This window comes from Triturus cristatus, chromosome 7, assembly GCF_964204655.1.
Source record: "Triturus cristatus chromosome 7, aTriCri1.1, whole genome shotgun sequence".
Taxonomy (NCBI): domain Eukaryota; kingdom Metazoa; phylum Chordata; class Amphibia; order Caudata; family Salamandridae; genus Triturus; species Triturus cristatus.
The window spans coordinates 1481552014-1481575913 of record NC_140590.1 but is presented as its reverse complement, the minus strand read 5'-3'; the positions used below and the strand labels follow the sequence as shown (position 1 = coordinate 1481575913).

The 23900-nt window shown below is 49.4% G+C and overlaps 1 protein-coding gene across 1 annotated transcript in view; it reads left to right on the top strand.

The window, feature by feature from the left end:
* Nucleotides 1-5429: 5429 nt before the first annotated feature.
* LOC146812219 (protein-glutamine gamma-glutamyltransferase 6-like) overlaps nucleotides 5430-23900 on the top strand; it is a 379129-nt gene continuing 360658 nt past the window's right edge. The window contains exon 1 of the mRNA XM_085619248.1: nucleotides 5430-5495. Coding sequence (XP_085475374.1) covers nucleotides 5477-5495 — 19 coding nt within the window. The 5' untranslated portion in view covers nucleotides 5430-5476. The remainder of the gene's footprint in view (nucleotides 5496-23900) is intronic.

Sequence of the window (23900 nt, the reverse complement as noted above, 5' to 3'; positions counted from 1 at the left end):
ATACGTAAAGCGGAAATCCTTGCTTTCGGCACAAGTGATCCTTTCTTATCTAAGAATTTGCACCGGACGCCGCTGATGCAATCTACAATCCCAACCGTCATTGCACAGCTTAATTAGATCAGCCAAACCCTAATCATCTGTGTGGCAGCGGAGCAGCTCAGTGCCAACAATCCTCGGCAAAGGTCACAATCACACGGTGCATATAGAGCGGCGCTGGGCAGAAGTGGAGCCCCGTAGATAGATGCAGTGGTTTAGCGGATTATCTAAACCGGTTTGCACATTAGACTGGTGTATACCTGCAGACGCAGACCAGGCTCGAGAGATTATGCGCAGGAGCCTCTGTATAGCGACTGCTGGATGCATGCGTAACTTAGCCGTCTGGACAGGTCAGGCAAAATAAAGTGTGAGACTCAACCAGCCAATCCCAGGTGCAAGCAAGCATTTAAAAATGCAAAAGGACTTGTATTACACAAGACCTATTGCATTATAAACAAAAGTACGGTCGTCCAAGAAGGCATGATCAGGAGTGGGGGGAGTGGACAGAGAAGTTACGGACTGCGGGAGGGAGGGGGGCAGAGGAACAAAAGAGTTTGTAGAGTAAAGGGGCCGATAGCTATGGAAGGAGAAAAATGATGACATGGCTGTCAGGAGGAGGGACAAACCAGCCAAAACCAAATCAGAATGCAGCAATTCCGATTTAAACTAATGAAAAACAGGGATGGAAAGTGGGCGGAGCGTCCCCTCAGTATACTGTATACTGCCTGCCTTGCAAAAACCTAAAAAACGAAGCCAGAATAGAAAAATCATAAAAAAGAATCTTCGAAAATGTTACGTTTTACAAATGTCTCAAAATATTTAGCACCAAACAATTACATGACAAGTCCTTAAAACTGAGTTATATGAAACACACACATCTTTCTTTTAAAATATAAAAAGCAGATAGGTCAGAGATTTGCTATGTTCCAGCCTCTCCCTTTTGTACTGAATATAATGGTACGGCCGGCTTTGGTTAATTTGTTGCTGCATGCTGTAAACAGACTGTACAAGTATCGCGCAGATTTGAAACGTTTCCGGTGAAGTCTTCAGATTACTAAATGCACTTATGTAATAAATGAAACTGACTTGATGGTTGGAAGTGTAATGGGGAAAAACAGTGTAGTTACTCGAAACAGAGTCTGAGGCGCTTGGCAGACGGGGCAGGGAGAGCTAGGAGAATGGACGAAGTTGAAATAGGTAAGCCCTTTTGAGTGCTGTCGTTTGTTCCAGAGTTCAGAACCGTTAGGTGATCGATCTGCTATTTTGTGTCCTTTGCATTGCTATCAGTTGGTATAGTAGTGTAGTGTGTTTTCCTCTCCAGTAATACTCGAACAGGCAGGTAGCGTGTTGCAAGTAATGCTTTATCCAGAGGGGTCTGGGTTTCATCAGACATGAGATGCTCAAAGCAAACGTGAAAGGATACTTTGAGGCTGATGGGGTTCACTTATCGCCATTAGGGATGGACCTATTCTTTTTAGATTTGCGAGAGGTGCTAGAGATGAGAGGTTGCAGATAAGACTATAGTTGATTTGGTGGGGGGCTCTGGCGGCAACGCTGGCCACCTGCAGAGCTGTGGCGGAGTTACAGGGCGATCTGGAAGCAAATGGGTACAGAAGGGTACCTCTGCGCGGAACAATAGGGGTGCTAGAGCCAAATCCCAGGATCCTCTTGGGATGATCTTGGAAAACCCTGTCGGCGGCCCGTTAGTTCTTCGGTCGGTTGTGGGCCTGAACAACCGGGGGCTTGCCTTGCTACGCTCCGCCCTGAAAGGGGCGTGAGTAATATGGGACCAAGGTGTCACGTGATTCGTGAAGAGGATAACCAGAAGGGGCAGCACAGATGGGGTTCGCCCCTGTGCTGCTCGGCTCATCAGGCAAGCAGGCGGCCCAGATGGCTGCCTGCCCTTGGATCGCCCGTAAGATAACCCACCATATTGCATACGGGTGTATGCAATAAACCTGCAGTAATATTTACCCAAACAAAAAACTGTGTGGTGTATTTATTTATTGAGCATGCATGCTATGTGTGGAGGGGTGGGGAGTGTTGCCAATGGTGGTGCTATGCGGCTGCCCTATGCCCCCGCAGGGAGCCACTAAAGAGGGCGGCCCTCTAGTGCCATCGGGGCAGCATCCCACCCCCCTTATTGGTGCGGGGACTCGGGAGGAGTCCCCCCCAGCCTGGTCTGCAGCGCGTAGGGCGCGCGTAACTTCCGGTGTGCGAGGAACGGGGGAGGGGTATATATGCCTCACCCACCATCTGGACTGCCTCTTTTGCACGCCGGATACGCCGTCTCCCACCCTACCACTTACCCAGCATGGAGTTGGCAGGCAGGAGGCATAGAATGTTGTAATGTTGTCTTTTTTCATTGCAGGCGGAGTTACAGGGCGATCTGGAAGCAAATGGGTACAGAAGGGTACCTCTGCGCGGCACAATAGGGGTGCCAGTGCCAAATCCCAGGAGCCTCATGGGAGGTTCCTGGAAAACTGTGTTGGCGTCCTGTTAGTCCTTTGGGCGGTTGTGGGCCTGAACAACCATGGTCTTGCTTTGCGACGCTCCGCCCTGAAAGGGGTGTGAGTGATATGGGACCAAGGAGTAACGTGATCCGGGAAGAGGATCACCAGAAGGGGCAGCACAGATGAGGTTCGCCCCAGTGCTTCTTGGCTCATTAGGCGTGTAGGTAGCCCAGATGGCTGCCTGCCCTTAGATCGCCCGTAAGATAACCCACCATATTGCATACTGTTGTATGTAATAAACCTGCAGCAATATTTACCCAAACAAAAAACAGTGTGGTGTATTTATTTATTGAGCATGCATGCTAGGTGTGGAAGGGTGGGGAGTGTTGCCAATGGTGGTGCTAAGAAATAATAATTTTAAAAAACGAAGCCAAATGGAAAAATCATAAATAAGAGTCTTCAGAAATGTTACGTTTTACAAATGTATCAAAATATTTAACATCGAACAATTACATGACGAGTCCTTAAAACTGAGTTATATGAAACACCAAACATCTTTCTTTTAAAATATAAAAAGCAGATAGGTCAGAGATTTGCTATGTTCCAGCCTCTCCCTGTTGTAAACAAAAATAATGGTACGGCCGGCTTTGGTTGATTTGTCGCTGCATGCTGTAAACAGACTGTACAAGTATCGCGCGGATTTGAAACGTTTCCGGTGAAGTCTTCAGATTACTAAATGCACTTATGTAATAAATGAAACTGACTTGATGGTTGGAAGTGTAATGGGGAAAAACAGTGTAGTTACTCGAAACAGAGTCTGAGGCGCTTGGCAGACGGGGCAGGGAGAGCTAGGAGAATGGACGAAGTTGAAATAGGTAAGCCCTTTTGAGTGCTGTCGTTTGTTCCAGAGTTCAGAACCGTTAGGTGATCGATCTGCTATTTTGTGTCCTTTGCATTGCTATCAGTTGGTATAGTAGTGTAGTGTGTTTTCCTCTCCAGTAATACTCGAACAGGCAGGTAGCGTGTTGCAAGTAATGCTTTATCCAGAGGGGTCTGGGTTTCATCAGACATGAGATGCTCAAAGCAAACGTGAAAGGATACTTTGAGGCTGATGGGGTTCACTTATCGCCATTAGGGATGGACCTATTCTTTTTAGATTTGCGAGAGGTGCTAGAGATGAGAGGTTGCAGATAAGACTATAGTTGATTTGGTGGGGGGCTCTGGCGGCAACGGTGGCCACCTGCAGAGCTGTGGCGGAGTTACAGGGCGATCTGGAAGCAAATGGGTACAGAAGGGTACCTCTGCGCGGAACAATAGGGGTGCTAGAGCCAAATCCCAGGATCCTCTTGGGATGATCTTGGAAAACCCTGTCGGCGGCCCGTTAGTTCTTCGGGCGGTTGTGGGCCTGAACAACCGGGGGCTTGCCTTGCTACGCTCCGCCCTGAAAGGGGCGTGAGTAATATGGGACCAAGGTGTCACGTGATTTGTGAAGAGGATAACCAGAAGGGGCAGCACAGATGGGGTTCGCCCCTGTGCTGCTCGGCTCATCAGGCAAGCAGGCGGCCCAGATGGCTGCCTGCCCTTGGATCGCCCGTAAGATAACCCACCATATTGCATACGGGTGTATGCAATAAACCTGCAGTAATATTTACCCAAACAAAAAACTGTGTGGTGTATTTATTTATTGAGCATGCATGCTATGTGTGGAGGGGTGGGGAGTGTTGCCAATGGTGGTGCTATGCGGCTGCCCTATGCCCCCGCAGGGAGCCACTAAAGAGGGCGGCCCTCTAGTGCCATCGGGGCAGCATCCCACCCCCCTTATTGGTGCGGGGACTCGGGAGGAGTCCCCCCCAGCCTGTGCTGCAGCGCGTAGGGCGCGCGTAACTTCCGGTGTGCGAGGAACGGGGGAGGGGTATATATGCCTCACCCACCATCTGGACTGCCTCTTTTGCACGCCGGATACGCCGTCTCCCACCCTACCACTTACCCAGCATGGAGTTGGCAGGCAGGAGGCATAGAATGTTGTAATGTTGTCTTTTTTCATTGCAGGTGGAGTTACAGGGCGATCTGGAAGCAAATGGGTACAGAAGGGTACCTCTGCGCGGCACAATAGGGGTGCCAGTGCCAAATCCCAGGAGCCTCATGGGAGGTTCCTGGAAAACTGTGTTGGCGTCCTGTTAGTCCTTTGGGCGGTTGTGGGCCTGAACAACCATGGTCTTGCTTTGCGACGCTCCGCCCTGAAAGGGGTGTGAGTGATATGGGACCAAGGAGTAACGTGATCCGGGAAGAGGATCACCAGAAGGGGCAGCACAGATGAGGTTCGCCCCAGTGCTTCTTGGCTCATTAGGCGTGTAGGTAGCCCAGATGGCTGCCTGCCCTTAGATCGCCCGTAAGATAACCCACCATATTGCATACTGTTGTATGTAATAAACCTGCAGCAATATTTACCCAAACAAAAAACAGTGTGGTGTATTTATTTATTGAGCATGCATGCTAGGTGTGGAAGGGTGGGGAGTGTTGCCAATGGTGGTGCTAAGAAATAATAATTTTAAAAAACGAAGCCAAATGGAAAAATCATAAATAAGAGTCTTCAGAAATGTTACGTTTTACAAATGTATCAAAATATTTAACATCGAACAATTACATGACGAGTCCTTAAAACTGAGTTATATGAAACACCACACATCTTTCTTTTAAAATATAAAAAGCAGATAGGTCAGAGATTTGCTATGTTCCAGCCTCTCCCTGTTGTAAACAAAAATAATGGTACGGCCGGCTTTGGTTGATTTGTCGCTGCATGCCGTAAACAGACTGTACAAGTATCGCGCGGATTTGAAACGTTTCCGGTGAAGTCTGCAGATTACTAAATGCACTTATGCAATAAATTAAACTGACTTTATGGTTGGAAGTGGAATGCGACAAAACAGTGTAGTTACTCGAGACAGAGTCTGAGGCGCTTGGCAGACGGGGCAGGGAGAGCTAGGAGAATGGGCGAGGTTGAAAAAGGTAAGCCCTTTGAGTGCTGTCGTTTGTTCCAGAGTTCAGAACCGTTAGGTAATCGATCTGCTATTTTGTGTCCTTTGCATTGCTATCAGTTGGTATAGTAGTGTAGTGTGTTTTCCTCTCCAGTAATACTCGAGCAGGTAGGTAGCGTGTTGCAAGTAATGCTTTATTTACGCATAACATTCAGGAAACAGCTCTGCAGCATAACGCTGCCTCTGCCAACCGCCCCAAACAGAATCATCGCATGCCCCGTGCAGTGGAACACAGAACGGGATAGGCAACACAACACATCCCCCTTCTTTAACTCCAAAGAACACATTACATTATAAAGTTTACATTAACAAGATACATTATAAATAATGCACCTTTGTACTCTATATTCTACAACATTAAACTCTATCTTCATGCATGAATTAGGGTAAAACCTCAACCCTACGACCCCCCCTTAAAAAAAAGGAAGGAAGAAAATAACGACAAAACAACAACACAAATAAAACAAAAATTATACAGAAATAGATAGAGTCAACCAACAACATAATCCTTCAACCATCCTGGATATTACCTTTTCAAGTTACCTAAATCATCCACTCGCCCTTCTCCTACCTTCCACACCAGTAGCATTCTCCACAGTAACCTCAGACGTACCAGAGTCACAAGACGTTTCAGAGTTAATCTCCATAGCGCCCTTCAACTCCACAGCATCATCCAACAAAGGTGAGTCTACCTCTTCATTCCCATCTTTTCTGCCCTCATTCCACTGACCCTTTGAACCCAAAGCAACACGCTTGAGATCCCACACTTTGCCACTTCTAAACCTCACTGCATTCTGCAAAATTTCTACAACTTCTTCCGGTTCAAAGAATTGACTCCCACCCTTAAGAACTCTATTGGGTTTCTGTACACGTACCCTATCTCTCACACCAAACCGTACAGGTTTAACACCATGAACACAGTCATAACTAGACTTATTTTTCTTATGTGTTTCATCCAATCTTTCTCTCACAAAATCCAGTGACCAGGGCTCCACAGCACTATCACGGAACCACACAGGAGTACATTTGCATCGGGGCTTCTTCCTCTCATTATTATAAAAGGAGATAACCCTGTAGTGTCATTGGCAGTAATTCTATATGCCCACACAGCCTTCCGTACAGCGTTATGCCAGACACATTGTTTATCCACAGGACATTTAAAAACTCCCTTAATTACCCTATTGAATCCCTCCACAGTGCCGTTCCCGCTGGGATTATAAAGGGACGTGGTTTTGTGTTTCAATCCTACATTAGACACGAATTGCACTCCATTGTCACTTAACATAGTGGCAGAAATCCCTTCAGACCGAAATAACCTGTCTAAGAACTCTAACACGTTCAGTATCAGCTGTATTAACAATATCTACTACAGGCCATTTAGAAAAAAAAGAACCATAAGCACTATCACATACTCCTGTAAGTCCCTTACGGGTCGAATAAATCCAACGCAACACTCTCCCAAGGTTGTTTAGGAACAACACATTCACTCATTGGCAGACTTAAATGCAGATGAACATACCCCATAGGATCTGACAAGTCTCTTCACCACCTTGTCAACTCCAGGCCACCAAAGCATCTCTTTGACTACTGTTTACATCCTCACCTCTCCAAAATGTCCTTCATGACATAGGCTCAAAATTTTCTGATGTAAACCCCACAGAGGAATAATCTTACCCCCCGAAGAATCACTTATTTAGCTACAGATAATTCCGACCTGACTTCCCAAATAGGCCTGCATGTATCAGTTAAATGTGCCTTCCTTGGCCAGCCTTCATACAATTATTCAAAAACTTTTGGAAAACCACATCGTCCTTGAGTTCCTTCGCCACTCTTCTCTCTTAATAGCAGGAGTGCCTGAGTCATGTAATAATACTATATTAAAGTCATTCCATAGATCGTCCTCACATTTTTTCAACAGACAAGGCATTCTAGAATAGCAATACGCCACAATATTACGTTTACCCGGAACATACACAATGTGGTACACATAACCTTTTATCCTCATAGACAAATGTGCAATTCTAGCAGAACCTGTGACACTACCTTCCGCAGTCAAAAGCTTCACAAAAGGTTTTATTATCACATCTAATGGTAACTTGTTTACCCCATACAAAGGCACAAAAATGTTCCAAGGCCCATGTGTATGCCAAAATGCCTCCTTTTCAATGATGAGGCACTTACCTTCAGCAGGGGACAGAGATCTGGATGCAAACAAAATAATCCACTCACCACCCTTAACATCCCTCTGCGAAAGTACTGACCCCAACCCCTTGTTGCTGGCATCCGTTATTACAATCCAGTCCAATGCTAGGTCAAAACTGCCCGAAGCAGAAACGTTTTCCAAATGCTGCTTAATGCACTTAAATTCTGCCGCACACTTTGAGTCCCACACAAACTTTACATGTTTTTTTTTTACTAATTGTCTGCAAAATGTGCAATGAATTTTGCACAGTACAGCAATTCCAGATAAAGATCGTACCTCATCCTTGTTGCACACCTGTTATTGCATTGATTAATGATGGTTTAGGTTTGACTCTCTTTCCACTAATCACATGCCCCAAATAGGTTACACTCCTTTCAGCAAACTTACTTTTGTTTAGTTCCACAGTCACCTCCTTACTCTCCAATATCCATAAAACGTTCCATAATCTTTCATCTTGTATCTCTCCATTCTTTCCAAATAATAAGATGTCGTCTTGAAAGAACATCCCTCTCACCTCCCACAGCCGAATACAAAGAAACGCGATGCGGTCCCTTTCTGTGTGAACTTTAAAGGTAGAAGCCTTCTTTACCGCTTCATGAATTAAGCAGTGGAGCGGCCCCGTCTGGCTATTGGCAATTATTAAACCGACTGAGATCTGAAAGGAAGCATTAACGAAAACATCGCCAGCATGGCGAAAATTGCCCTTCTGAAGCCCAACTAGGCTTCCAATTAACTGGTAGCAAGCATTCTGATATCTTTAGTAAAAGCACCGGCGACTAGCGCAAATCGTGCCATCTACATTTTAACTTGCCTCTACTCGCCTGCAACGTGCAAATTTATTTCTCTATTCAAACAGATAAACCAGTCCACGCCCTGAAGAGAATCCCACAAACCATCTTGGGAATCGAAACACGTCAGCATCACACAACACGGGGACTTTCGTATTCAATTAGGTTTCCCCCAGTAGAAATGTTTTTTGAATTGTCTTACTACTGGGTCTAATGGTAGCAGCTTCTTAAATTGGTTACACAATGTGGATGGTAAAGGATGTCCTAGTAGCTGCTCCTTTTGTGAACTAAGACTGGTGATATGTTTAGCTAATTGTTGTTATGTATCACTCTTCATGTATTGTTTGTTACATCACATTACTTCATCACAAAATCTGTATGTTTTTGTTTTATTTGTTGCCTTAATATGTATAATTTGTTCTTGATTAAAACGTACCCACAGTTACCTGACCTATGATTATATGTAGAGTAAAGTACATAGAATGAAGTAGCAAATAAATGCCTCAAGCCTATATCAATTGAATTGATGGTCTTCAGTCTGTTAAATTGGTTTAGCAGCATTTGAATGTGAGGGCTAGGACACCTTTTCCCTTGGAGTATGTGTCAATGAACGGCATGAAAATGCATTCGAACTTGGTTGAAGTGTATGCCATCTATCTATCAAGCCTAGATTGTCCATAACCCTAAGTAGTGACCCCGTCATACGAGGTTTCGTGCCCAACTGGGGAAGGTGCCTATCTCTATCCCCATACAGTTGAGGTCCCTTGCCCAGATTATTGGGCCCCAACACTGCCCTTCAACAAGGCCTGCGTATTGTCAAAAAAGGGAGCTTCATCATTGTTTGGGCCATATGTTTTCAGTATGCTAATGTCCTCCCCGTCAAGTTTACCCTGGAGCAATAGATAACGGCCCTCCACATCCGTTTCCATTAGGTATGATAAAACGGAACCCCAGAGGTCACCCATATAGCTACCCCTGTGCATAAGATAAATAAGTTGCAGTGAAAAGTTGCCCCGTCCATTTTTTCCCGAATTTGTGTCCCATTAGATGTGACTCCTGTAAGCAGGCTATTCGAATTGGGTGATGATTAAAAAAGGAGTAAGCTCTGTAGCGCTTAGTGTAACTTCTGAGACCTCTGACATTCCAGGTTACAATACCAAGATAGTCAGCCGTTGGGCACGACTATCTCACCTATCCTACCCTATCTATTAGAACCCCTGAAGCACTGTAAGGCAATCATAGCGAAAGGCTGCAGTAACTTGGAGAGTTCCTGCAAATGGACTGCAATGAACCAACAATTTCCCATCAGAACTCTTGAGCTAAAATGAAAATTCAATCGGTTAACGTCCCCCTCCCGGGCAAACCACTTTTGAACTAAACTGTGAGTTCGGCCATAATGTTCTGCTGCCAGGACCTACAGCCTAAACCCTCCTTCCCCCGACTAAAGCCTACCACTAAACATGGGAGATCCCCCCACCCTCCCATACAAAAGCACCGCAACTGTTACATACAATAAACATTAACTGTTATTTATCCTTGTGTATCCCCTCATATCCTTATCTCCAAGCATTCAGGTCCCCTCGGGTCCAGTCGCACTATAAGTGATCACCACTTTGGCCTTTGTAGGTGTTTCAAAGTCCAGAGCATCAGTCTCAGGAGTCTCCAGCGCCATGGTGCCATCTTCTTGGAGAATAACCCTCGCATGATCCCTCCCTCACCCATCTGGCTGCTCTCAGCGCCCACCTGACTCTCCAGTTGGATTGCTGGGATGCAGCCCCCCCCACGACCCAGCCTTCCAGGATCCTCGTTGTTCCTTCGTCACTGTGTCCCACATCTTTAGCCACCTCCATACATCCTCAGCCATTTAAAAAAAAGTGTGACTTGCCCTCTGAAATTACTCTCAGATGGGCCGTAAACAGGAGCATATACCGAAAACCCATCCTCCTCAGCTATCTCTTAGCCTTCAAGAAGGACCTACGCTGGGCTTGTTCTTTTTGCGTGTAATCTGGGTAAATGGAGATCTTATGGTTCTCGTACAAGAAGTTAGTAGCTTTGCGAGCGGCCCATAAAAGACAATCCCTATCTCTGTAGTTCAGGAAACGCGCTACAAACTGCGTCGACAGGCCAGCAGGCTACAAAGTATCACATATCCATGATTCCACAAACCACTCTGTCTCACCTTTCTTCGCTCGTTCGGGAAAGTCCATATTTCGAATAGTGTTCCTCGGCATCCTCCTCCAGTGTCCCTGTCTTGCATGTGAGGACCACCACCTGTTCTTTCAAAGTTGTCACTTCAGATTGAAGATCAACAGTGGCACATTCAGCCGTATTAACCGTAATCAGACACTTTCCGCAAGTCGGTATGCAAGAGATTTACCTCTATAGACATGGTCTCAATTTTCCCTTCAAGGATTGTGCTGAAGCCCTGGATAACTGCCATGAGGTCCACCTGGGAAACTTTCTCTGGCAACGAGTCCCACTGCTCCACCCCCTTGCATCATCCTGCAAACTCTCATGGCACGCCTTACACTGGGGAGCGAGCGTGTGCGTGTTGTATTGTTCAATGATATTCCCTTGAGGGGGTGCTGGTGGTTCCCCCTGCCTATGTCGAGGACCAGTTGGCAGAGAAAGACTGCAAAATGACAGGCAAGGTTAGAAAAGAAGCACCATTTCAAATGAGCATCTCCTTGGTCATCCACACTGCATCAGTAATTCCCCCCCACCAATTCTAGCCTCAGGCCCAACAGCACAGGGGGAATCAATGGAGCCTCCACCCATTCACTCAGCCCCAGTCCAACACGGTAAGTTTATGCCTCAAAGGTTAGTCCACAAAATCCTAGACTCCAATCTTAATGCAGAGCTGGTTAGGGATCATCAAAATTGGCTCTGTGTCCAAACGACCAGCCTGGGTACCCCCGATGTGGAGCCACCAGGGCTCTTAATACCGTCTTCCAGCGGGGCCTGCCCAGTGGGGGGCACTGCAGGGGCTCCAACCAGGATAGCACTTCCCCATGAACAGCAATATGGCCCCAATACCGCCACTAAGACCAGCACTGAAGCAGGGCCCATGTGCCGGCCCCACCTCCTCACCGGACCTCAGAGAAGATTCACGTCAGCTTCCCTAGGGTGGGCAAACATCGTCAGCAGCCAAGCATCCGAGGTGGGCCCCACCAGCAACCGCCCACACTCCGGTGTCTCAGAGGACACCCCCGAGGCTGGACCCGTTGGGCCGTGCCCCTCAGCCCTGCTGTCTCCGATTGGGAACGGTCCACCAGGGAGGGCCGCACTACCGCAGGCGTCAGCTCTCTGGTGAGGCAGGATTCGCCAGACTTCACTGCTCCTCTTCACCACCCCCAACCAGAAGCAGCCTGCAGGTAACGCTATCCCACCGCCAGGACCAATGCAGCCCACACGCTCAGGCCTTCTCACCCCAGTCCGGGCGGCTCACCACAAATTCAAGCCTGGGCCACGACCCTCCGTAGCACCTGAGCAGTCCTCACGGGAGTCGATCACGCCCTCCAGGGGACAGCAGAGCTCCTTCAATGATCACCGGCTCGAATGTCCGGCCTCCAGCAAACGTTAGGCCAGGCACCGCAAAATAGTCTGTGCAGCCACCTGCACCTAGGCCTCGTTGTAGGCCTGATCCGACCCAGTCGAAACTACAGCAGCTCGGGAGGGAGTGGGGGGGGGGCACTTATTAACTGCCCAGCTTCGCTGCCTCTCTCGATGGCATTGAGCCATACGTCTGGGATTATTTGAGTGCCGATAAGGCAAAGGACGTTGAAGGATAAGAGAGGACCGGTAGGGAGCCTCTCAGAGACACGTCCTGTCAGCCATGTTTCTTGACCATGCCCCTCCTCATAGGACCTGTTAAGTCTAATCTACTGACCCAATGGAATTTTCCCCAAATCAAAGGATATTCTAAATGTGGTCATTGCAATGCTTGCTCTCCTACTCTAGAAATGAAGACCTTCACATACAGAGAACACACATACACATTCAAGGACCACACCAACTGTAATAGTACTGATGCGGTATATCTGATTTTGTGCCCATGTGATTTTTTTTATATGTAGGCCAAACTAGACAGAAAGTAAACACACGTATATTACAGCATTGTAGTAGGATCCGGTGTAAGGTCCATCGGGCACCACTGGTAGAGCATTTCAGCACCTTTGGACACCAGACTGAGAGCCAGAGGTGGTTGGTCATAGAAAAGGTCCATGCCAATCCCAAGGGTGGAAATCTTACATCCTGAATCTACAAGCATTCAAATGGATACACAACTTTGATACAGTGACTTGGGGTCTGAATGAGTGCGAGGAAATCTCCAGACAGGTGTCCACCCTCAGTAATATCTGAATCAAGTTGTCTATTTGTTATGTCATGCCACAAATGTGCATATCATGAACCATTCATCTTTAATTTTAAAATGTATTAGTTTGTACATATGTATATAATGTAATGTATCCTTTTGTACATTTGTAAATAAGAACCTGATCATCGTTTTCATTCATGTTTGGATAGTTTTGTATTCCTTTGTTTGTCTGTAAAGAATGTCTAATTGTTTTGTCATTTATGCTTGATTATATTTGTAGATGTACTAACTTCATTTTTTTAAATGAGCATTTATGTGTAACAATCGCATTGTATAAATGCTGAATATTCTATAATCTGTACTTCTCGCTTTACTTTTATCTTCTTTCTTCCACCTGTGGCCATAGGCCTTTTAGCGTTTTGAGGACAGTTCATTTCCAGTTTACAGGTCACCACGCAGGACCTCTTTTTGCATAAATTCAATTTTTAGGTCTCGCCTAGCGATGCAGCGCCTGCGCTGCACGCCTTGGCGAGACCTATTGTCGTCGGTTTTATTGCCGAAGGGGGACAGGAGATGTGCACGCGTACAGACAGGAGATTTGCACTCCGTACGCATGCACATCTCCTGTCCCCGCGTAGGACTGGCGTTTGAACCAGTGCACCAGGTGCGCTTTCACTCCCTCCCCCCATCCTCCTAGTTAGTTTCAGTGTTGTGCGACAATTTCAGCTGCTACTTGTTCTGCAAGTGAGGCGCGCGCGTCACTTCACCCTGCCTTCAAGTGAGCGGGCTTCTGCGCCCGGACAGGCGATGTGCACGTGCGTTTCATCTCCGACGATTTCAGCTGCTGCTTGTTTATGGGAGAACTCACTTTGACTGTCTTTTTGACTTGTCACTAACTTGAAGTTTGTGAAAGGGAACATTTGATTTGTACAAACTGAAAAAATATGTAAAGCTAGACCAAAAACTGCAACAAATGTTTGAACTTTTTTACCGAACACACGTTGTTCATCGTGTGGGCGCTATCAGCTGTTGTGTGTTCCCATTTAAAGGCCTGCTTATCCCGTAACACTCTTGCATTTACTGGATTACCAACACAGCACAGCCGCATCGTCTTGTCTGAAGAAAAAAAGTGTACTGCGATTGTTTTCAAATCAAACTCTGACATTGGGATGATCACCTTAAACACGAGCGCTGTTGCAGACCTAGTCACAGGCAGTTTTGTTTGGTTTTCTTAAGACCAGAGATTCCATTATAAAAGTAGAACGTATTCTTTAGACGATCTAAAAATAAAAACGTGTGACATCCTGTCAGAAAAACCCTGACCTCTGCACATTTCTTCCAGACCTTATGCGGCTGTGAAATTTGAGCTTTTTTTTTATTACCATCCTTGACAAGCCTTTGTCTCAACTTTTGTCTGCCAAGCTGTTTTCTCGCCCATTTTCTTGTGTGTGTGTTTTTTTTGTAAAGTCCACCATTGACGCTTTCATGAGGCCTTTGTCTGTCCCCGATGCGTTTAATTTGTGCGCTGGGTATTGTAATGAAGTGCTTCTGCTAGCTATCATTTTAGCATACTATAAAGTTAGCCAGGTATGTTGGAAATGTATAATGAAAATAAAAAACTAATGTTTCTCTGCCTCCCGTGACAATGAAGGGAATGTGACCCCCCCCCCCCCCCCATTAAATAGTATTCATGCAGATGCTCAGAGTACAATATGCAGTACAATATGCTATTTATTACTATTGTTTGCTTCAGGAAGAGGCCATGTCTCGTGAGATGGGAAACTTCAGGTGGTTCATGATGCCGCTTCACTCTCAACAGTGATAATAAGGATCATATTGCTCTCTGCCTGCCTGCGTGGTTTATGCCATGCTTTTCCTTTATGGGTATTACTTCTACACAAACATATTCAAGCAGAGCCAGAGTGCAGTTCTATTGCATAGGCCTATATGAAGCAATATATATTGAGGTTGTCATTCGGATCAGTCTCGCCTCTTCTATGGTAATAACTTGTGCTTTTAACTTTACAACTTAGTATTTAATGTTAACTCTGCTTCGATTACTATATCTGCTCCCAATAACATGCTTTTATTTGGCCACTTTTATTTTCACTGGTATGGCATAAAAGATGTTTTTGTGAGAATTGTACTAACAAACCTACATTCCCACATGCATTACAGCAGTGAAAAGGTAAACTTCCACATTATTCTCAGAGCACTGCTTAACTAAAATAATGTATTAGAACCTTGCAAATATGTTATAATTACCTTAGAGTAGAACACAGCCACACTCCAAAGCTCTGTGCAAACAATTTTGTCTCACTGCATCGATTTTACACCTTGCATTTTGACTGACAAGCTCTACCACTGACCGGAAAACCCTTAAGCACGACAGTCGTATCTGCTCTCCCATTGATAACACAGCTTATTATTTTCATTCTTCCTTTTAACTGGAGCCCATTTGATGGCCTACGTAATCCTTATTGAAGAGACTTTCCACAATTGGATATTGTATTGTTTCTTCTACACTGCTGAGCAATACTATGTGTGAACCATTGGCTTCATTCGAGCTTGAAATGCTCTTTTGGATAGTCACCCCATTTCTCTTGTAGGTTAACACACACATTTGCAAGTGTAGCATCTTGTCTGGACTAGTGAAGGTGAATTATTTAGTGTTAGAAATGGGATTTCTGGTTGGCTAAGGCTTGCGCCAAAGTCAGGCAGAAACCACCACTCTAGTCAGGGCAAGGAAGTTACACGCCAAAGATAACCCCTGCTCACCCCCTTGGTAGCTTGGCACGAGCAGTCAGGCTTATCTCTGAGGCGATGTGTAAAGCGTTTGCGCGCGCACCCAGCAACAACACCCAAGGCCCACCACAAAGGAAACTCCACACAAGGTATTCTATAAAAATAACCTTTGTATTATACACAACACATTAGATAACAACACACACTCTACAATGTGCCAACAGGCACGGGCAGAATTTACAAGGGATTATATGTACAGGGGACAGGGCCACATGGACCACTGTCCGGAATTAGCACTTTTAGAACTTAGGAACAATACTTTAGAACATAGCACACAATCACCGTAGCACTAAAATAGAACATGTAGCACCCCACCAGTAACTACTGGCGCAATAATGACCTCAGCGTCATCACACTAGCATCAGGTAAGTATACCTGTAGGGGTCTAAGCACCTAAACACATGATGCATAACATTCAGAGGTGTAAAGCAAAGCACATGACGCATAAACACATTCAGAGGTGCAGGAAAGGTACAATGGCGCAAAAACTCACATTAGCCACTATCTGTGGCAATCCCTGGGCCAACTGGCCCTGAAGGGGCAAGGACGCCCGGTGTCCAGCAGAGTCAGGGCACGCCGGCGCAGGCTGCGCAAACCAGGCGCACAAAGCACAACCTACACGTAGCAGTTGCCCACTAAGTGCTGGGCAACTGGAGAAATGCTGGGGCCAACGTTGGAGCCTCCCAGGGCTCTGAAACAAATGAAATGCCCCCTAGAGCCTCGCAGGCTCTAAATAACAATGTGCTCCTTCGTTGGAGCGGCCCACTGCCTTCCGGGGCCGCTCGTAAAGGAATGCCCCCGTAAGGTGGAGCCTCGATGGGCTCAAAGAGAAATGCCCCCGTTCGTTGGAGCGCTCTGGGCGCTCTGAGCACAAGGATGCCCTGTACACGTGGGAGCCACGGGGCTCTGAACACAAGAGTGCCCCCAAAAGGTTGAAGTCCCACTCAGGGGACTCTTGAGTAATGCCCCCGTCTGGAGTGCCCTGGCGCTCGTGATTAATGATGCCCCCAACGTTGCAGTTGCCCGCTACAGCGGCGCAACTGAAGGTCAGCAGAGTACGGAGGCGTTGGAGTCCCCTCCGGGACTCAGAACTAAGAGAACTGCCGAAACGTTGCAGCGGCCCGCGACTGCGGAGCCGCTGTGACGCCCCCCTCCTCTGGGACTTCCACAAAGCGGCGGTTGGGCGCTTAAGCCAATGGCAGCGTAGCCATTGTGTCGAGCCTCCCGGGTCAGAGGCGCTTCAGCCAATGGCAGTGCGGCCTTCGTGTCGAGCCTCCCGGGTCAGAGGCGCTTCAGCCAATGGCAGCGCGGCCCTCGTGTCGAGCCTCCAGGCTCAAGGGCGCTTCGTCCAATGGTAGCGCGACACTCTCCCGGAAGCCCCCGGCCGGCGGCGGTGATTCTCTCGGGGCACAGCGCTTCAGCAAACACAACAGCGGGGTGGGCTCCCGCTATTGCAGATCTCAGCAAAGCGACAACTAGGCGGGGTGGGCACCCGCCCTGTGGTTAGGACAAAAATACCGGCAAAGGTGCGGGGTGGGCACCCGCGATGTAAATAAGCGGACTTGCGGGGGAATCTCCACGCCGGGGATTCCCCTTTTCTAATGATCGCAGCTCCGAGCTGCCAGTTCAGCAATCCGAGGCGTTGCTCCTTTTGAAGGGGGGATCGAGCGCTCACCAGGGCATAAGTCCCGCGCTCTGCCCAGAATTAAGTGAAGCTTTTCCTCCACTGCTGAGATAAAGCGCTCCCAGGCGCTGTAGAGCCCAGAAAGCGCTCCCAGGCGCTATAAGCAAAGGAAAGTCCAGCAATAAAGTCTTGCAAGGGCAGGGGGCAAGGACTGGGCCCAGGGGCCAGCTCACAGGGCCCTCCAACAGGGAGGCAGTCCCCAGTGGCGGTCTCTCCTGGCGCCCAGCAGCAGCAGGCCCCCTTCAAGTGGATCCTGGAAGAGAACAGTTTCTGTGGGGACACAGCCCCATTTTTATACAGTCAAACCCTTTGTTCTGGGTTCAGGGTGAGGGGGAAAACCAGTCGCAGCTGGTTGGGGAGCACCCTTGATGTGCTCAGCCCCTCACTCTATTCATTGGCAGGGCTAGGGTCGTCAGTCGCACCGCAGGGGGCGGGGCCAGCATTGTGTGTGGAAAACCCTGTCCTATTCAGGACCCAGGTGTACTCCTCCCACCCATCTAGCTGCTGATCTCCCCATTCACCACTGGGTGACTCATCCTGACTCTGGGGAATCCCTAGCCCGTCACTTGACATGACCAGCCAATCACGCGACAGACACACTGCACACAGAAGTGCCCACTTCTAGAAGTGGCACTTCCACACTAGGTACATGCACGCCGCACACATCATCGCGCAGCATTCACTCCCACGAGTCCGCACATACCAAACTCGGGCCTGCACACCCCACGCATCAGGAACATACATTCCCCATGCATTCCTATGGGAGGGCAGGCCTATCTCACCACATGCACTCAGAGCACGCACGCACTTTACCCTGGGACACAGGGAAAGTGCGCAGAAGCCAAAAAAATCACCACACCAAGTCACCAGTAAAAAGCAAAAAAAGTTCAGGGGTGAACCTGCCAGAAGGGCCAAGTCCAACACAACCCCCTTCCAGCCAAAACGCAGGGCAGCCCAATCACCACCGTGATGGACTTCCCTGCTTGGGGCGATAGAACACGGACGCGGGCCCGCAACTGCAGGGACACCCTCCGGTTCTACGCCACGGTGAACCCATGGAATTCTTTCTAACACCACTGTCTGGACCAACTGGGCTACCCCACTGGTACTCCCAAGCTGTCCGCGGCCAAGACCAGGCCCTAGGCCACCCAGGTGCCACCGGTCTTTGCCTAATCACAGAGTGGGGGGTAGTAACCCCTGGCACATAGCGTCCATTCTCCACTCTTCCTGTCTGCAAGACAGGACTAGATTGCCACTGGTTCTCCAGCCTAGGGTCTACACCCTCAGGCGGACCAGGAGTCTCAGGGAAGGCTCTCCTCCCCCTACCTCTTCTCCTAGGGTTCCTCCTCCTCTGGCGAGGGGTACACCTAGAACGCCATTCCAACCCAGGGTTTAACCCCTTAGGTTGTACCGGGGCCTGAGGTGGGCTCTCCCACCCTCTGCACCCCCTTCCAGAGCCCTGCTCCCTACCAACTGGGGCGGTACCTCTGGAAGAAGAACCGGTCGGGACGCTGGTTACAGACGTCCCACCCTTCAGGTCAGGCTGATCCTGAACCTGGCCTCCCAACCTCCGGCCTAGCACCTTTGGTGGAATAATTGCCTGGCACTCCAGGACTGCTGGGGATTTCCACTCCATCCCCCTGAGGCTATCAAATGACACATATGTCGAGCGACTGTCTGTCTGGCGCTGATCTCCCGTCCCCTGTCCACCTGACAGTGCGCGGAGATCCCCCAGAACAGAAGTGGTGCCACCCTGGTCACTACACGGGATCCTAGCCCAACTGGGTAGTCCCTGACCCACAGGCTCTTCCACTGGGGAACTCATCCCCCAATCACTCACGCTGGACTCCTGTACCCTCCCTACCGGAGCGGTACTGCCAGACTCCAGAACCACAGGAGCCCTGGTTACAGGTGCTCTAGGTCCTCTACTCACCAGGAGATCTTCCTCAAATGGGCTAACAGGACAGCCTAGGTCCCCAACTTGGTGTTCCCTCATGGAACCATCCAAGTCCTGAGGCAGGGTTTCGTACATCCGGGGACCCTCGGTCACCCTCTCCCTCCTGCTCCACTGAGCCAGGCAGTGAGCCCCTACACCCTCCTCGCTATCCTGGGACCTAGCTGGGCTACACTGAGCCTCTTCCACCACGCTGGGCTGGAAGATACCTGACCCACTACTTTTGGAGTCACTCCCTAATGACTCTAGAGAACCTCTAGCCCTTTCCCAGCGCTCTGCTTCCTCCGCAAGCTCAAGGGGCTCAGACAATCCACACCCCAACAGGTGTTGGCGCAACCCTGGCACACAACAACTGAGCAGGTGTTCTTTGAGAACCAGATTACACAGTATATCAAAATCACTTGCTGTGGAAATCCAATCAAACATTGCATCCTCACATCCATCCACAAACTCCTCCCAAGTCTGGTGAGACAGTTTCCTGCTGCCCCTGAATTTCAACCTTAACTCCTCCTCCTGGGAAACAGGTACCAGACTGGGGGAACTGGGACTGGGATTTCCTACACTGGAATCTATCTGGCTGCTACCACTGGACTCAACCCTCCCTGGGGAGTCCAGAAAATTAAAACTGCGCGCAGGGGATAGTCTACCCTCCAGAGCTACTTTGCCTCTGGTGGAGGCCCTCTCAGCCTCCTCTACCCTCTCCCGCGCCAAGACCCACTCAGTCTCTCGCTGTTGCTTCCTGGCCTCCAGCTGCGCCATAGCCTGAGCATGCTCTAACCTGAGCTTCTCTAACGCCAGCTGGTGCTCCATTTCTTTCCTCCTATCTTCCCACTCCTCTGGGGACAGGGAAAGGGATGAGGCGCTGCCTCCTACGCTGGACCCAGCAAGGGACGCCCTACCTATGGGGTCCTCACTCTCTACTGGCGTCCAGGTATTGTCATCCTCTACCTCCTCTTCTGAATCTTCAGGGCTCCCCACAGACCCACCACCCTCCAGGTGTGAGGCCCGGGCCCTTTCCATACTGTGCTCAAGATCCCATGGACCCTTTTGCCATAGGACCAGGTGGTCCTGAAGTTCGTACAGAGTGTCGGACTCTCCCTCTGTACAGTACCTTTCTAACTCCTGCCTTTGGCGCCAAGCTAGCTCATAGGGATCACAAGCAGGCTCCATTCTGGCGGACGTTATGGTAAAAAGATTATACAGGGGACCTAGGGGTCTGAGTTTCACACAGGAGCACACAATTCACAAAAAGATTCAGCAAGCTCTCTAACCCAGAGAACTCACACTCACTTGCCTAGTGCCACACACCATCCATCCACACACACAACCCTCCCCTCGGACTGGTAAGGCAGTTTCTACCACCCCTGATTCCTCAACCTGACCACCACGTGACACAGGTACCAGCTCTGGGCGCAGGGCGGGGGACAAATGTACAAGACACTAATACGCTGCCACCACTGGATCCCACCCTCTGGTGAATCCAGAAAACACAATGCACTAAGGGGGAAGATCTACCCTTCCGAGCTAGGGACACCTAACTCACAGTGCACAAAACCACATTTCCCAAGAAATGACAATTAAAAACAAACTTAGAACAATAATCCCTATACCATGTGATTTATCTAAATGCAGAGTTTTGTAGTGCGGCCAGTTGCCGCTGCGGTACAGCGCAAACGCAAGTCCAAATCCCACCGCTGATCACCAATGTTAGAAATGGGATTTCTGGTTGGCTAAGGCTTGCGCCAAAGTCAGGCAGAAACCACCACTCTAGTCAGGGCAAGGAAGTTACACGCCAAAGATAACCCCTGCTCACCCCCTTGGTAGCTTGGCACGAGCAGTCAGGCTTATCTCTGAGGCGATGTGTAAAGCGTTTGCGCGCGCACCCAGCAACAACACCCAAGGCCCACCACAAAGGAAACTCCACACAAGGTATTCTATAAAAATAACCTTTGTATTATACACAACACATTAGATAACAACACACACTCTACAATGTGCCAACAGGCACGGGCAGAATTTACAAGGGATTATATGTACAGGGGACAGGGCCACATGGACCACTGTCCGGAATTAGCACTTTTAGAACTTAGGAACAATACTTTAGAACATAGCACACAATCACCGTAGCACTAAAATAGAACATGTAGCACCCCACCAGTAACTACTGGCGCAATAATGACCTCAGCGTCATCACACTAGCATCAGGTAAGTATACCTGTAGGGGTCTAAGCACCTAAACACATGATGCATAACATTCAGAGGTGTAAAGCAAAGCACATGACGCATAAACACATTCAGAGGTGCAGGAAAGGTACAATGGCGCAAAAACTCACATTAGCCACTATCTGTGGCAATCCCTGGGCCAACTGGCCCTGAAGGGGCAAGGACGCCCGGTGTCCAGCAGAGTCAGGGCGCGCCGGCGCAGGCTGCGCAAACCAGGCGCACAAAGCACAACCTACATGTAGCAGTTGCCCACTAAGTGCTGGGCAACTGGAGAAATGCTGGGGCCAACGTTGGAGCCTCCCAGGGCTCTGAAACAAATGAAATGCCCCCTAGAGCCTCGCAGGCTCTAAATAACAATGTGCTCCTTCGTTGGAGCGGCCCACTGGCTTCCGGGGCCGCTCGTAACTGAAAAGGAATGCCCCCGTAAGGTGGAGCCTCGATGGGCTCAAAGAGAAATGCCCCCGTTCGTTGGAGCGCTCTGGACGCTCTGAGCACAAGGATGCCCTGTACACGTGGGAGCCACGGGGCTCTGAACACAAGAGTGCCCCCAAAAGGTTGAAGTCCCACTCAGGGGACTCCTCTTGAGTAATGCCCCCATTTGGAGTGCCCTGGCGCTCGTGATTAATGATGCCCCCAACGTTGCAGTTGCCCGCTACGGCGGCGCAACTGAAGGTCAGCAGAGTACGGAGGCGTTGGAGTCCCCTCCGGGACTCAGAACTAAGAGAACTGCCGAAACGTTGCAGCGGCCCGCGACTGCGGAGCCGCTGTGACGCCCCCCTCCTCTGGGACTTCCACAAAGCGGCGGTTGGGCGCTTAAGCCAATGGCAGCGTAGCCATTGTGTCGAGCCTCCCGGGTCAGAGTCGCTTCAGCCAATGGCAGTGCGGCCTTCGTGTCGAGCCTCCCAGGTCAGAGGCGCTTCAGCCAATGGCAGCGCGGCCCTCGTGTCGAGCCTCCAGGCTCAGGGGCGCTTCGTCCAATGGTAGCGCGACACTCTCCCGGAAGCCCCCGGCCGGCGGCGGTGATTCTCTCGGGGCACAGCGCTTCAGCAAACACAACAGCGGGGTGGGCTCCCGCTATTGCAGATCTCAGCAAAGCGACAACTAGGCGGGGTGGGCACCCGCCCTGTGGTTAGGACAAAAATACCGGCAAAGGTAGGGGGTGGGCACCCGCGATGTAAATAAGCGGACTTGCGGGGGAATCTCCACGCCGGGGATTCCCCTTTTCTAATGATCGCAGCTCCGAGCTGCCAGTTCAGCAATCCGAGGCGTTGCTCCTTTTGAAGGGGGGATCGAGCGCTCACCAGGGCATAAGTCCCGCGCTCTGCCCAGAATTAAGTGAAGCTTTTCCTCCACTGCAGAGATATAGCGCTCCCAGGCGCTGTAGAGCCCAGAAAGCGCTCCCAGGGGCTATAAGCAAAGGAAAGTCCAGCAATAAAGTCTTGCAAGGGCAGGGGGCAAGGACTGGGCCCAGGGGCCAGCTCACAGGGCCCTCCAACAGGGAGGCAGTCCCCAGTGGCGGTCTCTCCTGGCGCCCAGCAGCAGCAGGCCCCCTTCAAGTGGATCCTGGAAGAGAACTGTTTCTGTGGGGACACAGCCCCATTTTTATACAGTCAAACCCTTTGTTCTGGGTTCAGGGTGAGGGGGAAAACCAGTCGCAGCTGGTTGGGGAGCACCCTTGATGTGCTCAGCCCCTCACTCTATTCATTGGCAGGGCTAGGGTCGTCAGTCGCACCGCAGGGGGCGGGGCCAGCATTGTGTGTGGAAAACCCTGTCCTATTCAGGACCCAGGTGTACTCCTCCCACCCATCTAGCTGCTGATCTCCCCATTCACCACTGGGTGACTCATCCTGACTCTGGGGAATCCCTAGCCCGTCACATGACATGACCAGCCAATCACGCGACAGATACACTGCACACAGAAGTGCCCACCTCTAGAAGTGGCACTTCCACACTAGGTACATGCACGCCGCACACATCATCGCGCAGCATTCACTCCCACGAGTCCGCACATACCAAACTCGGGCCTGCACACCCCACGCATCAGGAACATACATTCCCCATGCATTCCTATGGGAGGGCAGGCCTATCTCACCACATGCACTCAGAGCACGCACGCACTTTACCCTGGGACACAGGGAAAGTGCGCAGAAGCCAAAAAAATCACCACACCAAGTCACCAGTAAAAAGCAAAAAAAGTTCAGGGGTGAACCTGCCAGAAGGGCCAAGTCCAACATTTAGCATTTGTACATTAGTAAGGGTTTCTAGGTTTCGTTGTTTCAAGTCCTGTAAGGAAACCTTTCAAATCCTGGATGTAAAAACAGCACTCAATTTCCTCTTTGGTTCTAAAAAGATGATAATCCTTGCCAGGATCATTAACATCCACATTAGACACTCTACCCAT